We start from the raw sequence: 22,546 nt of genomic DNA, 5'->3' as shown, positions 1-22,546 counted from the left end.
ATTAGCCTTTGAAGAAAATGGTTTGAAACATTGAAAAGGTTCAAACAATTTAATTAATATCAGCATATGAAAAATAAAAATATAGAAGTTTCCTGCCTGATTAAAATGCTGCCTGTTTTCTTTTCATGGAGGCAGTGCCAGGCAAAAAACACTTACTGTTTTTTTCTTTCTTCTAATAGTTCAGAGATAAGAGATTACGTATTCCTTCCTATCCAGGAAACTCCAGGTACTTTCAACTAGACAGATAAAGATTCAGTTTTTTCAAAGCTCTTCCTGAGAACCAAATGTTTAATCAAATGATTGACTAAGTTGTGAAAACCTTCCCTTTTTCCATTTCTCTCTCTCTCTCTCTCTCAAAGTGAGCCTCTTTTACAACCAGACAGAGAGATATAAGGATTTAGCTTCAAAGCTGTTCCTTTCATGGTCTGAGAAGGGGGGGCTGGAATGTATCCAGCAGAGGCTTTTTACTAGTGCTGTGGTTTAAAAGAGAAAAGGCATATGGGAATTAATGCTTACATTTCTCTTATGGCCTATTGATTACTGACTACACTGAACATGGGTAATTATCAATAAAACACAAATTAATAACATTTTCTGACACATGAGGGACACAGAGGGTCCCTGTGGTTTTTCTCTCTGGGGGAGACGCAACTTTCTCTGATGTTAAAGAACTGAGTCCCTGGGGCTTAGGATATTCAGGTAAAGGACTAGTCAAACAAGAGGTAAGAAGAATGGGAAAAAACTTCCTTCTCACAAAAGAGAGGTGTCCAACAACCATGGCAAAAATAAGGAAATGCACCTTGGTTATTTTTCCTTCCCTAAAAAAATAAACCAAATGGAAGCAGCAAAAGGTCATGCTGCCCTTTGGAGACTCAACTTAAGATGATGGAAAAGGTTTTATGTAGGTGGGAAACTAAAAGCCACACTAGTACTACTCTATGGGGTGGATTTTAAATGCCCTGCGCGCCAGCACGCCTATTTTGCATAGGCTGCTGGCGTGCGCAGAGCCCCGGGACGCGCGTAAGTCCCGGGGCTTCGTAAAAGGGGCGGGGAGGGGGCATGTCGGGGGTGTTCCCGAAATGATGCGGCATTTCGGGGGCGTGCTGCGGTGTTTTGGGGGCGGGCCCGGGGGCGTGGTCGAGGCCTCCGGATCAGCCCCCGGGTCGGGTGATGGCGCGCAGATTTATGTCTGCTTTTAGCTGGCGTAAATCTGCCAACAAAGGTAAGGGGGGGGTTTAGATAGGGCTGGGGGGGTGGGGAGAGGGCGAAGGAAAGTTCCCTCCGAGGCCGCTCCGAAATCGGAGCGGCCTCGGAGGGAACAGGCAGCGCGCGCTGCGCTCGGCGCGCGCAGGTTGCACAAATGTGCACCCCCTTGCGCGCACCGACCCCGGATTTTATAAGATACACGCGGCTACGTGCGTATCTTATAAAATCCAGCGTACTTTTGTTCGCGCCTGGTGCGCGAACAAAAGTACGCGATCGCGCAAATTTTTAAAATCTACCCCTATCTGTTTCCCCTTTAGCAATGAAACAGTCCACTTAGTCGGAATCCACATGATTCTCTACACTAATATAAGCTAAAATATGTGCATTTTAAAGAAATTTAGGGTCCTTTTAAGAGTTCTGTTTCAAAAAAAGATAGTTAACCTAAATAGCTTTGGTTCAGTGAAACAGGAGGAGCACTGACCACCAGTCAAATTTGACTGACCACCAGTTCAATTCCTCAGAATTGAACAACCTGTTCTATTTATATTTTTCAGTGGGTTGGCTAGAGCAAACATTCTCTTTACCATCAAGGTCCTAATGAGGAAATAATGGGCTCCTGAAATTAATGCAGTCTTGGGTGTCAGCCAATAAAAGCATATGATTTCTGTTCTAGGCCACACCCATTACGTTTGTGTTTTTTCTGGGCTCCTGGTTTTCAGAGATACTGCTTTTGTAGTGTTTATTTGTGTATTATTTTATTCTGGTTTACCTTGTGTTATACTTGTATTTAAAAATAAACTATAATGAAACACTGTGCACTCTTCCTAATTAAACAGTGTGGGAGTGTCCTGATCAATCAAGAAGCATATACAGTAGGCATCTGTCTGGCTGTGGCTAACCAAATCGCTTCCATATCACCTAGGATAGGCATCTCCAGTCCTGGTTTTGCTTCAAATCATGCTTGGAGATATAGTTCTGATTTCCCTAAGAAAAGCAGGACTACATTTCCATGTGTGCAAGGGGACAAAATCAGGACTGGGTCAGTTTATTCCATATGAAATGCAGTCCTTTGTTGACTTTAGAAATCATCATATTATCCCCACCATGCAAATAGCACAGATTGGGGAAGCATACAGATGATATTTAACCAGAAATATTATTATATTATATTTGTATTTATATACCACTTTCATGGTTATGAAATCTGTTATGAGATGGAGGGTCAGAAGGAGAGCCAGTTATTAATCTGGACAGAACACATTGTTTGAGTGGCTCCCAAAGATCTATCAGGCTAGAGTTATCATCCCTGGTGACGCCTCATCTGGGGTACTGCGTTCACTACTGGTGCCCATATCTCAAATGGGATAAAGTCAGGATAGAGATGGTCCAGAGAAGAGCGACCAAAATTTTTTCTATCTGGCTTATCCTTTCATTTTTCCTTACAATGAACAGATAACAGTTCAGAAAAGGCAATATTCTTTGCCATATGTCAAATCTCCTTCCCTAGATACTGGAAATCTTTCTGTACTGCTTGGATACTGTTTCTAGCAAGGTTATCGGTCCCCGTCCGGATGATAACATTGATATTAGAGTCCTTACTTTCTTCTTTAATTGTATTGACTACTTGGTTTGTGTTTCTACCAGCTGAGGATCTTGGGAGGCATTTAACTATTGTGACCTCCTCAAAATTAGTTCCTCTAATGACTGAGTCTCCCAGGAAAAAAGTTTTCTTTTATGAGGTTTGAAAATGTTAAAGGACTTTTGGTTGCATTGGGTGTCGTCTTCCTTTTCAGACACTACTTCATTTTCTGTTGCAAGAGCAGCTTCATTTTTCAATGCAGAAAATGCATTATGAAAGGTTATCATCAGGGAGAATGAATGTCTCTTTGTCACAGGTCCCTGTTCTACCAGAGCCCACCGTACTCTAGAAGAAAGGCAAGATAGGGAAGATATGATAGAGACATTCAAATATCCCTGTTATGGGTTTGGGCTGCAGCAAGGGTGTGGTGAATACAACCTTCAGGAGTGGCGCAGGAGGGCAAGGCTAGAGCTAAGCGTGGGTGGTCCGGTGAGGCTGGAACAGGAACAAGCGCAGACTGTTCTGGAGCTCAGGGATGGAGTGAAGCTGGAATGGTGCTCTGGAATGAGGTGCAGGCTGGAATGGAGCTCAAACATTGGAACTGCATGCAGGTAAGGGTGAAACTGGAACACAGGAACAGAATGTGGATAGGAGTGGACTGGAACAACTGGAACAGACCGTAGCTGGGTGCAGGTTAGAGTGGACTGGAATTTAGGAACAGAATGAAGGTAAGCATGGAGTTGGATTCAGGTAAGCGTGGAACTTGAACCCAGGCTCAGAGCGAAGGTAAGCATGGAACTGAGACTGGGGCAAGACCGACTAGGACAAGACAGGACAAGGACTACACACAGAACATGGAACATAGAATGCCTGAAGGCAGCTTAGGCAAAGAAAGCCCCAAAGGGCAATGCAGAGAGAGTCCTAGAAACAGGGAGAGATCTAGGAGTCTCAGAGCTAGGCCGGAAGCTAGGAAAGAGGGAGGCTTGAAAACAGAACATACGCGGGAGTCTCAGGTAGACCTGACAGGACAGAAGGCCGGGGACCACAGGACAGACAAGGGAACCAGGAAACAGAAGGCTCAAGGCCAAGGAACAAGGTTCAAGGAAACATGAGTCAGAAGGCCCGGAGGCCACAAGGAAATACAGAGAATGGCCTAGAAAGGCCACAAGACACAGGTGCCTAGACCAAGGAGCCCAAGGAAACTCGATGCTGAAACATTTAGCCATGGGAAAGGCAGATTAGGGCAGGAGTCTGGGTGTGGTGCAGGCAGGAGAAGAGGGGCTTGGCCAGCTAAGGGCGAGAGCTTATGGAGGTCCTCTGGTTCGCAGAGGTTGTCAGACTGGCAGAGACCAGGGACGTGCTGGTAGTTCGGAGCCGGGCTCACCTGGGTCCTCTGGTGGAGGGGAGGCTGTGCAACAGCCAGAACCATAATAATCTCAAAAGTTTCCATGCGCAAGAGGTAAGCCTTTTTCAATGGATAGAAGGCTCTAGAATGAGGAATAATGTGATGAAGTTGAAAGGGAGTAGACTCTCGAGAAATCTTAGGACATATTTCTTTACTGAGAGGATAGTGGATGTGTGGAAGTGGTGGAGACAAAACAGTATCTGAATTCAAGAATGCATAGAATAAATAATACATGGGAATTCTAAGTAAGTGATAAGAATTATATTGCTAAATTAATTAGATGGGAAGACTGGATGGGTCATATAGTCTTTTTTTTTTTTTTTTCTGCTGGCAGGTTTCTATGTTTCTATGGATTTTTGTCTCCTCTATGGGAATAAGGGTGGATATCCTGCATACTGTTCAGTTGAGGAGAGTGGGTTTCTTTGGGTTGTTGGTCATATTCTACCGGAGCCCACTGTAATCCATTTTTTCCTGGGTTTCTGAATCCTCTGTGGGAGTTGGGGGTGGTATTTTGGATGCTAAGAAGTAGGGGAGGATTTTCAAAGCCTACATCATTCCTCTTTCAGATGTGTCAGTTTCTTTTTCATTTCAAAGAGCTGGAGGCAAATTGAACAACCCTTAAGTCTCCAACTGGTATGATTTGGAATGTTAGCACCACCACTGTTACACTGAATAAGAGACATTCTGATAATGAGTGTAGTGTGGAGATTTGTGTAGTATTATCTTGACTAATGTACAAGTTAATGGAGTGTTACTTAGGTATAATATTATTCAATTAACTCATTGCAAGAAGTATTTCCCATCCTAGGGATGGGTGGGAGAGAGGAGGGTTTTTATTTATATTTTTGCTTTTATACCACATACTCCATAGATCGTAACAGTCTACAGTTAAAACAATGAAAACAAATTTAAAATGTGAATAAATAACTCTATATGTGAAAGCCCCTTAATTTCTTCCTTTAAAATACAGAGAATTTTAAATAAAGACTAGCAAACATTTTTTGTTATTAACAGCTATTAAAAAAAATGAAAAATTTCAGTATTCAGGCAAGACAGAGAGACAGAATCTAACACCATAAATATCAATATATATGTTTTGAGTCATAATAGACATTATTAAGGTGACCTAGGATTAGGGAGAGGGCAAGGAAGACAGTATTTTGCCGGTAGTGCTATTACGAGTAGCCACAAATTGGTTTAAATAAGGGTTTTCATAATTATGTTGACTGTATATGTTTTCCCCATGTTCTGACACTTTTACTGCTGGAATAATGCTAATAGTGCCAATGCATCAAACATACCGTATATTATAGCAGCTCCCTGCCTCAGGCACTAACCTGTAGTGGAGACTCCAGCCGGTAGGTGGTGCTGCTCTAGCGGCTCTCGTCTGGTTAGCGCACTGTCTCGGCGGCGCATGTGCAGTTGTAGTAGCCTGTAACCATGGCGGAATCCAAGAAACGGAAGCGGGAAAAGGAGGCACAGGATGGGGATTTTGTAGAGCCCAAGCCGCCGCCGCCACAGACCCAGGGCAAGGGAGACGTCCCCGGAGCGGTGTCCGAGGTCCTCCCTACCTTTCCTTTCTCCGCGTTCCGCGTGCAGAAAGTGCTGAGAGAGTCGGCGCGGGAGAAAATCCTTTTCTTGCACGGGAAGGTACCTCTGACCAGGCGAGGACAGAAAGGGGGCGAAGGGAGAGGGAAAGTGCGAAGTACCATTGATTGGAGCAGGAAGGAGAGGGTTAGGGTTACAAAAAACAATTAGTAGTCCCAGTCCCGGGAAGCGTACCATATATGGGGTGGAGGGCAGGCAAGGGGCAAGCAGGACTAGAAGAGGGGATGTAGGTTTCGCTGACTGGGAAAGCAGGCAGGCAGGAAAATATCTCTGCTGCTGAAGACGAGGGGAAGGCTTCTGTGTGGTTGGTAAGGTGCTGATCCCGAAAGATGCATTCAGCTGAATACACCTTTCTGCCTGCACTTCAACACACGTTCAGGCCGATACAATAAGAAGCGCAGGAGAACGGGCACTCCATGTTGAGCACCCACTCTCCCAATGCGTAGCCAGCCCCTTCTCCTGGGTGCGCAATCCTGTATTTAAATGAGAGGCTGCGCTAAAACAGAGGTGCTAGAGACAGTAGCGCATCCCTAGCGCCTCTTTCAGGCCGATACAGTACAGTGCGCTCCAGTGGAGCGCACTATTAACCCGCCATTGGACGTGCGTTTTCGACTCGCTAGCTTTACCCTTTATTCAGTAAGGGGTAATAGCGCGTCCAACACCCCTCCCCCCCTCCCGAACCTAATGGCACCCGCAGCATGCAAATGCATGTTGATGGCCCTATTAGGTATTCCTGCGCGATTCAGAAAGCAAAATGTGCAGCCAAGCCGCACATTTTACTTTCAGAAATTAGCGCCTACCCAAAGGTAGGTGTTTAATTTCTGCCGGCACTGGGAAAGTGCACAGAAAAACAGTAAAAACTGCTTTTCTGTGCAGGTTCAGGAAACGGACGCTCAATTTTATGAGCCCGCTGACAGCCATAGGTTATGAAAATGGAAACCTGTAAAATTGAGCGTACATTTTCCTAACCTGACCAGCCTGCACATTTTTATTTTTATTTTTTTAACATATTACAGTGTAAGGGGTAATGGACACACGTTGCAAACCCTGACAGGCTGATGAATTCCGTTAGCTGATGCCGCCACTCAGCCAAATAAATCCATACTTACCCAGATACGTGGAGGCAGTAAGCCAGATTTTTTTTTTTTTCTTTTTTGGGGGATTTTAAGTGCCAGCACCGGAGTTAAATTTCCAGTGCTAAGCCTGGGTTGGGCTCTGCATGGGAGAGTTCTGCTTAATGCCCTCATTTGCAAGAGATTTCCATGTGAAGGTGCTAAGCAATAATCCCATTTTGCAATGCATATTTTGGGGCCAATACAATAAGGTGCACCCAGCCTAGCATGCGTTTTGGACATGCTAGACTAGCACCTGATACAGTAAGGAGATTAGCACACCCAAAATGCACGCCCTAACCAATGTGTAACTGATAGCACCCATTAGATGTAAATTCCATATAGATGAAGACATGAGTTATTACCTCCTGATTCCGGAAAGCGCTGGGCATCCAATTCCAGCCCCAGCGGTGGACTAATGTCAACTCGCAGTCAAGGGCTCATGAGAAATAAAAAGACATGGTCCTCTATGTTTTGATAAGTGTGTCCTGCTCGTTGATATCATTGTGACACTTTTAATTTACTGCTTGCAGTGGAGAAAAATAAATGTATATTTTGACGTGATCAGAAGAAACTCGCTTTTCTTTGTGGCCACACAATTTAGACATTCATAGAAAGGGGCACATAACATATACACTTCAGCAACCTTAGCAAAATAACAATAAACCAAGCCCGATGTGATAAGTAGTGGCTATTTTCTAAGTCTTCATGATTAATAACAGTTTATTGACTTCTCCAGGAACTTATCCAAACCTTTTTTAAACTCGGCTACACTAACTGTCTTAACCACATCCTCTGGCAATGAATTAAAAAAACGTAATTGTCCGTTGAGTGAAAAAGAACTTTCTCCGATTTTTTTGAATGTGCTACATATTAACTTCATTAAGTGTCCCCTGGTCTTTGTACTTTTTGAAGGAGTAAATAACTGATTTATATGTACCTGTTCTATTCCACTCTTTATTTATTAGACCTCTATCATAATCCCCACCCTAAGCCGTCTCTTCTCCAAGCTGAACAGCCCTAACTTCTCTATCCTTTCTTCATAGGAGAGCCATTCCATCATCCCATTTATCATTTTGGTTGCACTTCTTACTTTTCCAATGCAACTATTTCTTTTTTGAGATACGGTGATCAGAATGGCACACGGTATTCTAAGTCCGGTCTCACCATGGAGCAATACAGGGGCATTATAATATTTGCTGTTTTAATTCTTTCCTTTCCTAATAATTTCTAGCATTCTGTTTGCTTTTTTGACCACTGCTACACATTAAACTGAGGATTTCAAAGTATTATCCACTATGATACTCAATTCCTTATTGTGAGAGGTAACTCCTAATATGGAACCTAACATTATGTTACTACAGTGTGGGTTACTTTTCCCATGTCTTATCACTTTGCATGTGCCCACATTAAATTTAATTTGCCATTTAAATGCCCAGTCTTCCAATCTCACAAGGTCCTCCTGCAATTTTTCACAATCTGCTAGTGATTTAAGAACTTGGAATAATTTTGTGTTGTCTTGCAAATTTGATCTCCTAATTTATTGTCCCCCTTTCCAGATCATTTATAAATATATTTAAAAGCACCGGTCCCAGTACAGATCCCTGAGGCACTCCATTGAGAAAACTGACCATTTAGTCCTATTATTTGTTTTCTATCTTTCACCCAGTTTGCAGTCCACAATAGGACATTGCCTCCCATCCCATGACTTTTTAATTTTCTCAGGAGTCTTTTATGGGCCACTTTATCAAACACCTTCTGAAAATCCAAATGCACTACATCCATAGGCTCACCACTATCCACATGTTAACTAACCCTTAAAAAAATGTAGCAGATTGGTGAGGCAAGATTTCCCTTGTGTAAATCCATGTTGTCTGTGTCCCATTGTCTTTCTATATGTGCTGTGATTTTGTTGTTTAGAATATTTCCATGATTTTTCCCAGCACTGAAGTCACACTTACCAGTCTATAATTTCCCAGATCACCACTGGAGCCCTTTTTAAAGATTGGCCACCCTACAGTTAGGCACAACAGACGATTGCAATGATCGCTTACAAATTACTGGTAATAGATCTACAATTTCATTTTTGAGTCCTTTCAGAATTGTGGGATATATACACCATCTGGTTTGGGCAATTTGCTGTTCTTTAGTTTGTCAATCTGCCTTATTACATCTTCCAGCTTCATAGTGATTTGTATCAGTTCTTCTTAATCATCACCACTGTGACTACAGTTTCTGGAACAGGTATCTCCCCAATATCCTCTTCAGTAAACACTGAAGCAAAGAATTCATTCACTCTTTCCACGATGGCTTTATCATCTCTAAGTGCCCCTTTAACCCCTGGATGATCTAACAGTCCCATCGACTCCTTCACAGGCTTCCAGCTTTGCATATATTTTAAAAAGTTTTTATTATTAGTTTTTGCCTCTACAACCAGCTTCTTTTCAAATTCTTTCTTAGCCTCAGATGGATCCTTTTTCCAATTTTTGAATTTCTAGCTCTGTGATTGTAGCAGCCAGGGCATCTGGTAATATCGGAAGCTCCATCTCTTCCAGAAATTGAGATATTTCCCCCTCCATGGTTCCAAGATATCCGGTTAAGTGGAAAGTTGTCTGGCCACACAAGGTTGGATAACTGTAGAATTGCTGTAAGTTAGCCAGTTAACTTGGGCACAACCCCAGAACACTTTTTTTTTTTTTTTTTTTTTTAAATCCAGCTAAATTATAGACAGATAATGACTTATCTGGCTATAATTTTGTAAAATAAGTGGCTCAATATTCAAAAAGTTGCCATTTAGCTGGATAATATACAAGTTATCCAGCTAAATGGTATTGAATGTGGACCTTCCAGTGTTCTGTCACGTAATTAACATAGTAACATCATGAATAATGGCAGCTAAAGACCAAAATGGTCCATCTAGTCTACCCAGCAAGTTATGTTGTTTTTTTACATTTTTAACATTTTATTTTTTAAGGTTTATAGCAACTGCTGCTCCATGCAGGCTACCCCAAGCCTTCTATTAAGGGTAGTAGCTTGAGCTATATCCATTAAGTGACCTATTATTCAACCACCAACTTTCTGATTGGCCTAGTTAACTGTTTCAGTAAATGATGTCCCAAGGTTGGCTAAGTCTTGCTAATTGACCAGTGTTGGCTGCCTTGTTTTTACCTCTGTTTCCCCCATCCTCCGTGCCTCTCTTGATTACATCCCCTTGCCTGCATGCCAGCTTTGCACCAAACATCTCGGGTCTACTGCTGCATTGGACCTGATGTTGCCTCTTCTGCCACTGACTCAAGTTTATCCTTCACTCTACCTTGTGGTTTGTTTTTTTTTTACTTCCTTCTGACTCCAGTAGTTGTCATTTATTTATTATGTATTATTATAAATCCATATATCCTGATTTTTCCCATTATCCAGCTTATCCCCAAGGGTGGGCGGAAAGTATGTCGGTTACTGTAGTTCTGTGGAGAATTGCTCTAAAATGTTCAGAATGCAGCATTATTCCAGCTGTTGATTTGCTAGCTTTAAATGCCACACATTTCATATCTGAATGGCATTCATATCTTAGTGGCATCTTGAATAATGTGTGCAGTACTGGTCGCCGCATCTCAAAAAAGATATAGTTGCACTGGAGAAAGTGCAGAGAAGGGCAACCAAAATGATAAAGGGGATGGAACAGCTTCCCCTATGAGGAAAGGCTAAAGAGGTTAGGGCTGTTTAGCTTGGAGAAGAGATGGCTAAGGAGGGATATGATAGAAGTCTAGAAAATCATGAAAGGACTTTGAATAGGTTAATGTAAATTGGTTATTTACTCTTTCAGATTTCAGAAGAACTTGGGGGTACTTCATTTAAAACAAATTGGAGAAAATTCTTTTTCACTCAACGCACAGTTAAGTTCTGGACTTCATTGCCAGAGGATGTGGTTAAGGCAGTTAGTGTAACTGGCTTTAAAAAAAGGTTTTGATAAGTTCCTGTAGGAGAAATCCATAAACTCCTATTAATCAATAAGGAATAGTAGCTGAGATCTATTTAATGTTTGGGTACTTGCCAGGTACTTGTGACTTGGATTGGCCACTGTTGGAAACAGGATACTGGGCTTGATGGACGCCAAGGTCTGACCCAGTATGGCATATCTTATGTTCTTATGACAGTGAGTTAAAGGTGTAAAATGAGAGGTCAGTTAGAACTTGCTCTGTGTCCTTTCCTGTTTAATCTGGCTCTTCATCTTACCTGTCTGACCAGTATTTTGGTTGATGGAATTTTCTTTTCAAGGTGAATGAAGACTCGGGCGATGAGAAAGATGCCATAGTGATCCTGGAAAAAACTCCCTTGCAGGCAGACCGGGTCTCGGACCTCTTGAGCAAGAAGTCAGAGCTGAAACTTCAGATACGTAATGACATTTATAGCACATACACTCTCTACCCACCTCCAGAGCTGAGTGGTAGGTTGACATGACAGGGCTCAGCTATGTATTATTAATCAGCGTGCATTAATTGACCAATTTAGATGCAGGGCAACTATGTCATAATCAAAATTGAAAAATAAAGTTAGCTCTTTTGTGTTGAAGCTTCATATTGGTCCTGTTTTTGTCTTTGGGATTTCTTCCTATGTTGCATCAAGAGGATGTATTTAATTAGTACCTAAATCAAAATCAATGATGCTTGATTGAAATACTAGAATGGGATTTCATGTTTGGATTGGCTGAGCATTTTAGGAAGCTTGGCTCATAGAAAATTGCAGTATTGTAGTTTTAGAAAATATTTTAAAAATCAACCAATATTGCTTTTGTTGAAATATACATCATGGGTGTGTGTGTGTGTGTATGTATATATATATATATATATATATATATATATATAAATATGTATATGTATATTTGTGTGTGTATATATATATATATATATATATCCCTGTTTGCCCTCTGAATACAAGTACATTCAAAGTGAAATGTGAAAAATAGGTACAGTTTGTTCCCTCTTTGATAAAGCTCTATACACACTCATAAAAGCGATTTGCTTTGTGATGTGGGACATGGCAAGTGCCAAGAGAACATTTGCTCTTCAGCAGTGGTGTGTAACACCTAACACAAGCCTCAAAAACTAAAGAGAAAATAGCTTTCCTCCGACAGTGTATAGTACCTATATTTTACCAGTATATATCCCATGAGGAACATTTGAACTTTCCAAGCTTCTTGAAAGTCACCTCCCCACATGATTAATTCCCTGCATCCCCCACTGCTGTGGTCTATAGTGAGTCACTTTTAATCCAACTTCTTAGTGTTGCTGAACTGGACATTATTATGACTGCAGTCTGAATCATGAATGAGGCTGCATAGGGAGCAAGGGAGGGTTTGGCACTGCTGTGTAGGTAAAAACAACAAAAGAAGAAATTATTGATGGATATATGTGATGAAAACAGTGGCGTGGCCTGGGTGGGCAGCTGCCCACCCAATTTAGGCTCAGGCCCACCCAGCTGGCACTGGAACTGCAACGCTGTCGCGGGATCCCATCTCCGCAACAGCAAAGAGAAGGACCCAGGCCTGGTGCACCATTCTGTGCATTTGCACGGCACACATGGGGAAGCAGTCCTGCGGCCGTGTGGCCAACTGATCTTCCTGTTTGGGGGGGGGGAGGAGAGCGGAAGCACCGCGCATAGCTTCCTCTTCCTTCCCCCAGAGCAGGAAGATCAGCTGGCCTCTCCTGCTGCCACCCACTTCCTGCTATCTTCGGGCCCTATGGCCGACTGATCTTCCTGCTTAGGGGGGAGGAAGCGGAAGCTGTGCGCGGTGCTTCCGCTCTCCTCCCCCCCCCCCAAACAGGAAGATCAGTCGGCCATACGGAAGCGGGTGGCAGCAGGAGAGGCCAGCTGATCTTCCTGCTTTGGGGGAAGGAAACGGAAGCTGTGCATAGGCTTGAATGTGTATGTGTGGATGAGAATGAGAGCCTTGGTGTGTGTGTGGGTGAAAATCGGAGCCTGGGTGTGTATGGGAGTGAGAATGGAATCTTGAATGTGTGTGGGTGAGAATGGAAGCTTGAATGTGTGTATATATGGGTGAGAATGGGAGCCTGGGTTTGTGTGTGGGTGAGAATGGAAGCTTGAATGTGTGTATATATGGGTGAGAATGGGAGCCTGGGTTTGTGTGTATATGTGGGTGAGAATGGGAGCCTGCGTTTGTGTGTGGGTGAGAATGGGAGCCTGGGTTTATGTGTGGGTGAGAATGGAAGCTTGAATGTGTATATATATGGGTGAGAATGGGAGCCTGGGTTTATGTGTGGGTGAGAATGGAAGCTTGAATGTGTATATATATGGGTGAGAATGGGAGTCTGGGTTTATGTATGGGTGAGAATGGGAGCTTGAATGTATGTATGTGGGTAAGAATGGGAGCTTGAATTTGTGTATGTGTGGGTGAGAATGGGAGCTTAAATGTGTGTATGTGTGGGTGAGAATGGGACCTTAAGTGTGTGTGTGTGTGTGTTTGTATGGGGAGAATGGGAGCCTGGGATTGTGTGTGGGTGAGAATGGTAGTCTGGGTTTGTGTGTGTGTGGGTGAGAATGGAAGCTTGAATATGTGGGTAAGAATGGGTGCTTGAATGTGTGTATGTGTTGGGTGAGAATGGGACCTTAAATGTGTGTATGTGTGGGTGAGAATGGGAGCTTGAATGTGTGAATGTATGGGTGAGAATGGGAGCTTGAATATGTGTATGTGTGGGTGAGAATGGGTGCCTGGATGTGCGTCTGTGTGTGGATAAGAATATAAGCCTGGGGAGGGGTGAGAAAGTGAGAGCTTGTATGTGTGACTGCAGAGAATGTGAGCTTGGGGGTGAGGGGAGAGCATATGAGAATGAGAGCTTGAGTGTGTGAGGGAGTCTGTGAGAGAAAGTGTGTGTGTGTGTGTGGAAGGGAACAAGACAGTAGTAGAAGAAAGACACTGAAAAGGAATTAGGAAATGAGCGACAAGGGAAAAAATGGGAAAAAGAGACCAGGACCAACTGATTAAAAAAATACAAAGATCAGACAACAAAGGTAAAAAAAAAAAATATATATATCTATATATCTATCTATCTATATATATATATATATATATATATAGATGTTAGCAATTTAAACATGTCATCTTTAGGAATGTGCATTTCTTATATTTTTGTATTTTGCTCTTAAATATTCCACTGTTCAGACATTTTAGTTTCTCAGGCTTTCTATTTTGGCTTTATCTGCATGTTTCTGTTTCTAATTTATAGTCTCTTATTTCTATATTAGGGTAAGGGTCGGTCTCAGTTTTGCCTGTGTGTGACAGAAATGCAGTATTTCTAGCATATAGTTTCTCTGTAGTAGTAGTCCAGCTTGTTCTGTTATTCCCGTAGGTGATGTATTAATGTTCTAGGGCCTGGTGTAGTATTTGCATTGCTGCTTTTTCATAAGGTTTTTTCATGTTATATGAATTGCCCTAGCTCTGTGCTGCACCTGTTCTGATGATTAATTATATTGTATTGTATTTATGAAGATTTCTGGTTTTCTGCAAAGATGGTTCATGAAAGAATACATTCATTTTTGTTTTATTACATGATTGGATCTGATTGTTTTCTATACTTGGGCATTTATAAACTCTGATTAATAAGAAATTTTTAATGCTGGTAAGTGCTTAAATTATTGAAGTAAATTATTTTAAAGTTTCATCCATGATGCATAATGGCTGTTGCAAATTACTTAAAAAGCCATTCTAGGGTGCAGTATATGGCATTATTTAACATTAAGAAAACAACTAGTAGGTCTCAGACCTGCATGCCTTCAGCCCACTCATGTTAACCTTGGGCCCACCCAAAAAAATCAATTCTGGCTACACCACTGGATGAAAACAGAGTACATATATAGAAATATCAATCAAGAAAACTCACATAACCACCATCAGGCCATCAATATTTCAGTTTATTAAAAAGCCTTTATTGGGTGCACAGAAATAAACCAAACACCACTTATAATTAGATCCATGAGACCTCTACCTATGTAGAGATGCTATATCATCATGGTTGCATAATGAAAACATGAAAACAACCCTATAGTTTTCCTGGTGACCATGGTGTAGTAGGACTATAGGATCCTCAAATTAATGGACAGCAAAGTGACATACTGATTATTCTATTGTGAACAATTTATATCAAGTTTCTGACCCCATAAATCAGCAGGACAATGGCGAGGCAATGTTAAAGGTCCCCGAAGTTGCAACCGATCTGTATCAGAACAGTGCACTAAATTCATCAGTATTTATGGGGATTGGAGGCTGACTGTAACATTGTCATTAGAGGAAACTACAGGATCACTTTGATGTGACAGTCACTCAGTATGGTTCGGAGGAATGTATCCTTGAAGGATGCTAATGAAACAGGAGAGTTAGGGCATCCCAACAGAGAGGTTCCAATAAAAGAAAACGTAGTCCATCTGCCATGGGGTGTGGTCCAGAGAAAGAAACTAGGACAAATGTCAGAAGAATTAACTTAAAAAGAGCAACATGAGACAGGTTGTTTAGAATCAGAGAACCAACAGCTCAGAGGAAAAGCTTTTGGGACATTACCAGTGTTAATGAAGTGACCCCTGGAGTAGGGAAAAGCTGTCTGGACATTATCAGTGGTTAGTGAAGTGACCGATGAGTTGCTGCTGATTCCCCAGTGCGTTGTGTTTCCAGGTTTTCCAAAATATCTCACATCGGAAACTGTGAGGGAAGTATTTTGTTTAGATATCCTTTAATGCAACTTTAATCTTGTATGCTTTTCATTGTTTATTCTCAGACTTATGAGTCAAGCTTCTATACTTGTAATTAAGTGTGTTGTGTATTCTGTGACCGCTCAGCCACCCCCCCCCCCCGCGCCTTTCCCCACCTCTTACAGTAGTTTCAGCTTTTCATTTTAGTCAAGCCATTGTTTTGCGCACATTCTTTCCAAGACCTCATGAACATAAAGGAAAGAAGGCCCGACATTCATTGGGCTGTTAAAGGGCCTTGGTCTATTACCACATTGTCAGGCGTCTCAACTTTCCATTTCCTACGATCCTAACAGACTGGGAATAGCTGTTGCCACGTGCACATTGTCCAGCTGGCTAGCAGACTGTATTGCATATTGTTATGCTCTGTTTGGCCTCTGGATGACAGACTCGATCAAGGCTCATCAAGTATAAACCATGTCCACCTTAGTGGCTTATCTAACAGCTGCATCCATTGATGACCTTCACATCCCATTATTGTCTAGACAATAGCTTTGGGCAAGAGGTATATTGCAGTCTGTTCACCCAATAGGCCATAGGGGAGCTGGGTTGCTCTGTTTAATAAATGATTTGTCATACAACCCTCAGCTTGGGACTAACCACATGTCATGGCTAATTCAGCCCTACTTGTCGAAGGAGAGAGCAAATTTGCTTACCATAAACAAGGTTCTCCATAGACGACAGGATGAATTAGCCATACTTGATAACCGCTTGCCTTCCTGGTCGGTCAACTCCTTCAGTCAACTGAGGGGCTCATGAGACAACGTAAAAATGTACTGAGCTAGAGAGATTGGTCCATTAGGTGCTGTCCGATGATGTCGCCCCATGTCATGGTTAGTTCATTCTGCTGTCTACAGAGAGCCTTGTTATAGTAAGCAAATGCGCTTTTTTTTTCCTCATCCCCCATTTCCTCATGCTAACAGTCTCAAATGGTTCCACTTGGTAGAAGTATCTGGGCATTTTCCTTTTTGTTCATAGCCAGCCCTATTCTTTCTCTTTATCTCCCTGTTTCTGACGGCCCTCCTTTCTAGGCCCTGGGGTATGGCTTTGGGGATAGAGCTCACTCTGAATCTCCGCCCAGGACTTTTCTTTTTGCATGTATGTCATTAATTCTTCCTCTAGCCTTTTCTTTGTTGGCTTGCTTTGACCCTGTGCTGTTTTGCTGACTTTCCTCCAACTGCACATGGGTTCCTTTATTACATGTGTATAGAACTATTCATTTTTTTCATGGCTTTTGTTTGTAAAGTGTGTCGTTTTTATATAATGCAAATGGTTTTTCTTTGGAATGTTATGGAAGAACTTTATCACATCAGTCAGGCTATAAAACCATAAATCTCTTTTTATTTCAGAGATAAAAACCACCATTGTGTATCCTGCAACCGAAAAACACATTAAAAAATATCAGAGCCAAGATGTTTACCTCATCCAGGAGACAGGAGAGGATTATAGGAGCATTACCCTGCCATTCCTTCAGTCACAGAGCTTCAGCATACAGGTAATGCCCTGTCAACAAAATATAAATACCAGGAGATAGGGAGAGGATTATAGAACAGAGTGACGTCTATATCTCCAGGCCAGAGCTTTAATAAACAGTTAACGGCCTTGCCAGTTACTTCCTTAATGAGCTGCTAGCAAATGAAATTTGCTAAGGATCCAGCCAGGAGGGGTTATGGAGCTACTGGGACTTTGTTTTTAATGTTATAGGAAGAAGGGCGGGAAGGGGCATTATTGATTGGGTGGTGATATTTTGTTTTAGAGGATTTCACCTAGAGCCACTAAGTTGCGATGTTTTTTCGTGTGAGGGATCCCATTATCATGGGGGGGGGGTGGTGCTGCGATAGTGGGGGCCCCTCCCCTGAAAAAACATTGTGGTTCTGTGGCGCGTTCTTTTGTCTTGTGACCAAACACCACGGGACAAAACACGGCTAGCGTGCCTTCAGGTGCGATGGTGGTCCCAGCCGCAAGGGACTGCCATCACTTTAAAGGACCGCCGCCAAAAAAGAAAATTGCTGTGTCAAAAAGAAGGCGAGTTGTGGCCCCGACGTCCAAAAAGTGAAAAAATAGATGTTGTGTCATGCGTGGCGATGGCCCTCCCAACCCAGTCTTCAAAATCCAGCTTGTCCCCCCACCCACCTTCCCATAGAAAATAGTGCAGTGAAGATTCCCCACCCCAATAGACCCCAAAAATTGTTGGTGTATTGCCCCCTTCCCCTCACAGAGGTTTAAAAATAAAATGATTGGGGTTCAGTGGGATCCCTCATACTGCCAGGAATCCCACCCAAACCTTTAAAATGTGAATAAGCTCCCACGATAGGGTCCGGCGCGCCTCCTTGCACCCGGCCTAGTCGGCGCCGTTTTTTTCAAAAGGGGTGCTGACTTCGTCTTGCCCCTGTCATGTAATTGGGGCAAGGTCCGGGGATCTGATGTAGACAGTGTGGCCTTGGACACATTTCATGTGATAGGAGCAAGGTCAGATTGGTGCCATTTTGAAAAATGACCACGACTGGTCCGGGTACAAGGGCGGTGCCTTGGGCCCCATCATGGGAGCTTATTCACATTTTAAAGGTTGGGCGAGGGGGGGGGGGGGTACAGGAAAGAGGGGGGTCGGGGGTGGAGTGGTTTTCCTTGGGGCACAGGGGGTCTCACTGAACACCAATGATTTTATTTATTATCTTTGGGGGAGGAGAAGGAGGGGGCAGTATACCCCAAACGATTTTGGGAGGGTCTGTTGGGGTTGGGAGGAGGAACCTTCACTGCACTATTTTCTATGGGAAGGAGGGTTGCGGGGAGGGGGGAAATGCTGGATTTTGAAGACTGGGTTGGGGGGGGGGCTGTCACTGCACATGACACACAATCTGTTTTTTCACTTTTTGGGGGTTGGGGCCACCAAGTGGTGGCCATGGATTGAGCAGAGAGTCAGTCCTGACTCCCGCTTACTTTCTTTTTGCCGTGGCAGGTTTTTTTTAGGGTTTGCATGGCCCTTTAAATGTAACAGGGGAGCTTTGGGACCCACATTAAGATCCCGGGGCTCCTGCATTACATTTACTGATTCCCCAGGAGATGTTGTTTTATCGTGGCTGACCACTTTCTCGATCAGCCACGATAAAATATCTAGTTTTGTTAAAATAATGGTAATGAATCTATAGTATTTCTTATTTAACGATAGTTTATACATCCTTAGGATTTTTTATATTGATCAGATATTGAATTGTATTTTTTAATTTCCAACTGTACTTTATTTATTTTTATTAATTTTTATCAACATTTAAATTTTTATTTTATTGCCATAAGTTAATTTTACTTTAATCTATTTGATTGTAAACCACTTTGATCAATTTTGAATTGATAAAACGGTATATAAATATTTTAAATAAATAAATACATCAAATTGCTTATTATTGACCTTTGCATGCAAATAGCATGCAAAGCATGCCATCGTAATAGGAGAGGGAACCAGGGCAGAGCAATACATGCTCTTTAACCCGTAATAGACTACTACTGCCAATTGATGCATCACCCAGTTAGCCAGCTAGTGCTGATTTCATCAGTAGCTAAGAGCTAGATTTACTAAGCTGCAATAAGGCGATATTGCGAGTTAAACAGCATGTAATACGCATTAAATGCTATTTATCACGCTATCGCAATATCATGGTACTTTCATGCAATATAACACAAGATTTCTTTCCCTATGGAAATAAACTGCTTTGCATGCATAAAATTGGCTAACGCATGCAAAGCCGACTATGCATAGGCAATCTTATGTTAATAAAATAACACGGCTGAGTGAGGTACAGTGGTCCGCGCCGTTATTTTAGCACGTTTGAGAGAGCTGTAGATATTTTCCTGAGAGAGCATCAGAACGCTAACAAGGGTCCCTAATGATCCTCCAGTAAAATTAAAGGACTCAAGCCCAAAAATACACTCCCAAAGGCCACACATGACCCCGGGGGTTAATGGTTATCCCCATTGCCTTCTGAGATGGCACTGGATCTCTGGAAAAAAAAATTGATGCAAACTGTGCAGTGACAGCTCGTTCTGTACCGTGAATATGAAAAAATGTCCCCTTACCCATATAACCCACCACCGCCCCCTCCCTCACTCCTCATCCAAACAAAGTAAAATCCCTGAGGTCTGGGGAGCAGAGTGGTTCTCTAACCCCCATTCTCATCCCTGTTCCCTCTCCAAAATAAAATAAATTTGGTGGACTTGTGGGGACAGCTGGACCCCCACTCCCCAAGCCCCTCCCCCCCCCCCATACCTCAAAAAGAAGTCATTGGGGTTCAGTGGGGAATCTGAGCACCCCAGGGCCCATGGACATAAAATGTCAACCTGACTTTGCCCCTGATGAGGCAAGGTCCGGGGATTAAATCTCAGCCGGCTCTTTAAACATGAGGCGGGAACCTTGGGGTCCCACATTAGGGTCCTGGGCCTCCCTTCTCACGTTTACCACTTTTCAAAAAGGTGCAGTTATTTTATCGCTGCTGACCACCATAATAAAATATTTGCATCATATTGCCTAGTAATGACGTTCTTTGCATGCATTTGCATTATTCGTGCAAATTGGATGCAAAGAAGATCATTGTAATAGGTGAGGGTCCTAGGGCAGGGAGATCAATGTATTGTAAACCATCAAGAAATAGTCATTGGCAGTCTAGAAACTTTTTAAAATAAATAAATACGTGATAGCGCCGTGACAGTGCTCTATCACGTGATATATGCTGTTTAACGTATGTTAGAGCACTACCGTGGCTTGATGCATCTCCCAGAAAGTTAGGCACTTGGCTCTTTTTTGAAAATTGACCTTTAGATGTGCAGAGTATAAACAGAGTTGAATTTAGGAAAATAGTGATTCGTCATATGAGCAAAACAAGAATGCCAAGAATTTCAACAGATATGGACACTGGTTAATACTTGCTAAGTGTAGTTAAAATGACTTGGGTTATTTCTCTTACAGTGGTTATATTTATTTTATTTATTTATTTAGTGCTTTTCTATACCGGCATTCGAGATAAGGATCACATCATGCTGGTTTTACATTTAACAGGGGGTGAAAATGCAAATAAACTCAACCAGTAACAAGTGAAAGGAAACTCTGAAGTTACAATAAAACAGGGGTGTTCAAAACTGGGAGGAGAAGGAAAGGCAATAGGAATTTAAAGGAACGAGCAATTGTTTGCAATGTTCAGAGAGTGTCTGACTGTAGTTGGTGAATTAATGGTCAGGTGGGGTGTGGAAAGGCTTGCTTAAACAACCACGTCTTAAGCCTCTTTCTGAATGTTAGAAGACACGGTTCCTGTCGAAGATCTGGGGGAATGGAGTTATATAATATCCTCATTCCATCTCTTCCTTTGCCTTCTCTTTCAGTGAGTGTATAACATCCTGGCTCCGTCCCTTTTCCCTTTGTGCTAGATGTGCTAAAGGATTTCTCTTATTTTGTTATGGTCAAAATGCTTAGCAGCTATGACCTTAGATTTCCTCTTGCAGTTGGTGTATAATATCTTGGCTCAGTCCCTCCCTTTGTCTCCGTTATGCAGTGGGTGTATAAGATCTGGCTCCATTTCTCCTTCTGTTGTCTCTTTCAGTGGGTGTATAATATCCTGGAGAAGAAAGCAGAAGCCGATCGAATAGTTTATGAAAACACTGACCCTATCAGTGGCTTTGTCCTTATTCCAGATTTCAAGTGGGATCAGAAACAGGTATGTCATTGGAGCAGTAAGTGATTTGATAGGGTGTATATAAATCTTTATTTTCCTTTGCTTTTTCTGTCTCTCCTGAAATTCTTTTCTTCGTAGTCTGTTTTTATTTTGTATATGGAAACTAATAGCAAGAAATAGCTTGTGACTTGAATTAATTGTGTATGCATAAAGTTTTCAAAGGTAAATTGCTTTGCTGTGAGAAAGTGTGAGAGTTGTTTGATCAGTGATGATTAGTGTAGTTTGATTTTCCCACCCCAGTCACACATTTTCATCCATAGACTCTTAGCCTAGTTAGAAAGTTAGGAGGGAATTTTTTTATAATAAGAGTCAATTAGGGATTTACATCAACAAGTGAGTAATTAACTGTGACCTTAATCAGTTGATTAATTGTAGTCTATTGCAAGTCATTGACAAAAAGATTAACATAAATTAAGGGGATTTAAATTTGGATTAAGCATCCCAATTCCTTAAACAACTTTAAATAACTTAACAACTCAACAATAATAAGATGGTGACATCAGTGGGATGGGGGTTATCTAGTCTTTTGCACCGAGTGTCATAAATAAGTTATCTGCCTGGTGGGGAAAGGTTGTATGTGTGCACTCAGAACAAAGAGCTCCTAACTCTCAGAGATCTCTGGAGCCTAGAATGGCAGACCTGGAGGAGCTATAGACCTTCAGGAATATAGTAGAGAAGTCCCACCTCCACTCTAGCAGCCACAGTGCAACTTTGGAGGAATAATGTCTCCCATGAAGGATGTATTCTTTTAGCTGGGATCTGTCTTCCAGATGATGTGTTTTGGATAAGTTGGGTGATGTAATTTGAACTGCTTTGGATGATTTTCAGGTCACTAAGGTATTATTGAAGAATTTTTAAATAAATGTGTTATCCTCTCACACTGAACATGTGTCTCCAGGGGAGTTAGCCCAGAAGAGGAGGGACAGAACTTCTATTGTTGTTGGCAATTCGATTATTAGAATTGAGGATAGTTGGAACACTGTTGCATGTGAGGATTGCTTGGTAACGTGTCTGCCTGGTGCAAAGGTAGTGGGCTTTACATGTCACTTAGAAGTTTAGAGAGTGTGGGGGGGGGGGGGAGGAGCTGGCTGTTTGACTAAGAAACGGGATTGCTGGAGCTGGACTTGGGCAGAATGAGACCTCTGCAGATGCCGGACTTGTGTGCAGCAGA

At 42.3% G+C, this 22,546-nt stretch overlaps 1 protein-coding gene and 1 long non-coding RNA gene across 3 annotated transcripts in view; one reads left to right on the top strand and one right to left on the bottom strand.

Annotated features, from left to right (window-relative positions):
• The window catches only part of LOC115074090, a 60,342-nt gene extending 54,703 nt beyond the window's left edge, over positions 1 to 5,639 (bottom strand). Inside the window, exon 1 of the long non-coding RNA XR_003852183.1 lies at positions 5,528 to 5,639. This is a non-coding gene — a long non-coding RNA (uncharacterized LOC115074090). The remainder of the gene's footprint in view (positions 1 to 5,527) is intronic.
• The window catches only part of DCPS (decapping enzyme, scavenger), a 49,997-nt gene continuing 31,521 nt past the window's right edge, over positions 4,071 to 22,546 (top strand). The window contains exons 1-4 of one of the 2 annotated variants that reach the window (XM_029573223.1): positions 4,071 to 4,244; positions 11,183 to 11,351; positions 17,011 to 17,156; positions 21,244 to 21,357. In XM_029573223.1, coding sequence (XP_029429083.1) covers positions 4,092 to 4,244; positions 11,183 to 11,351; positions 17,011 to 17,156; positions 21,244 to 21,357 — 582 coding nt within the window. In that variant the 5' untranslated portion in view covers positions 4,071 to 4,091. Of the gene's footprint in view, positions 4,245 to 5,607; positions 5,841 to 11,182; positions 11,352 to 17,010; positions 17,157 to 21,243; positions 21,358 to 22,546 lie in introns of those variants that run through there. The other variant, XM_029573222.1, reaches the window with a different exon arrangement.

The sequence above is a fragment of the Rhinatrema bivittatum genome, chromosome 12 (genome assembly GCF_901001135.1).
Source record: "Rhinatrema bivittatum chromosome 12, aRhiBiv1.1, whole genome shotgun sequence".
NCBI classification, from domain to species: Eukaryota; Metazoa; Chordata; class Amphibia; order Gymnophiona; family Rhinatrematidae; genus Rhinatrema; species Rhinatrema bivittatum.
Note: the sequence above shows the minus strand (reverse complement) of the source record. Positions and strands in the feature narration are given on the sequence as shown.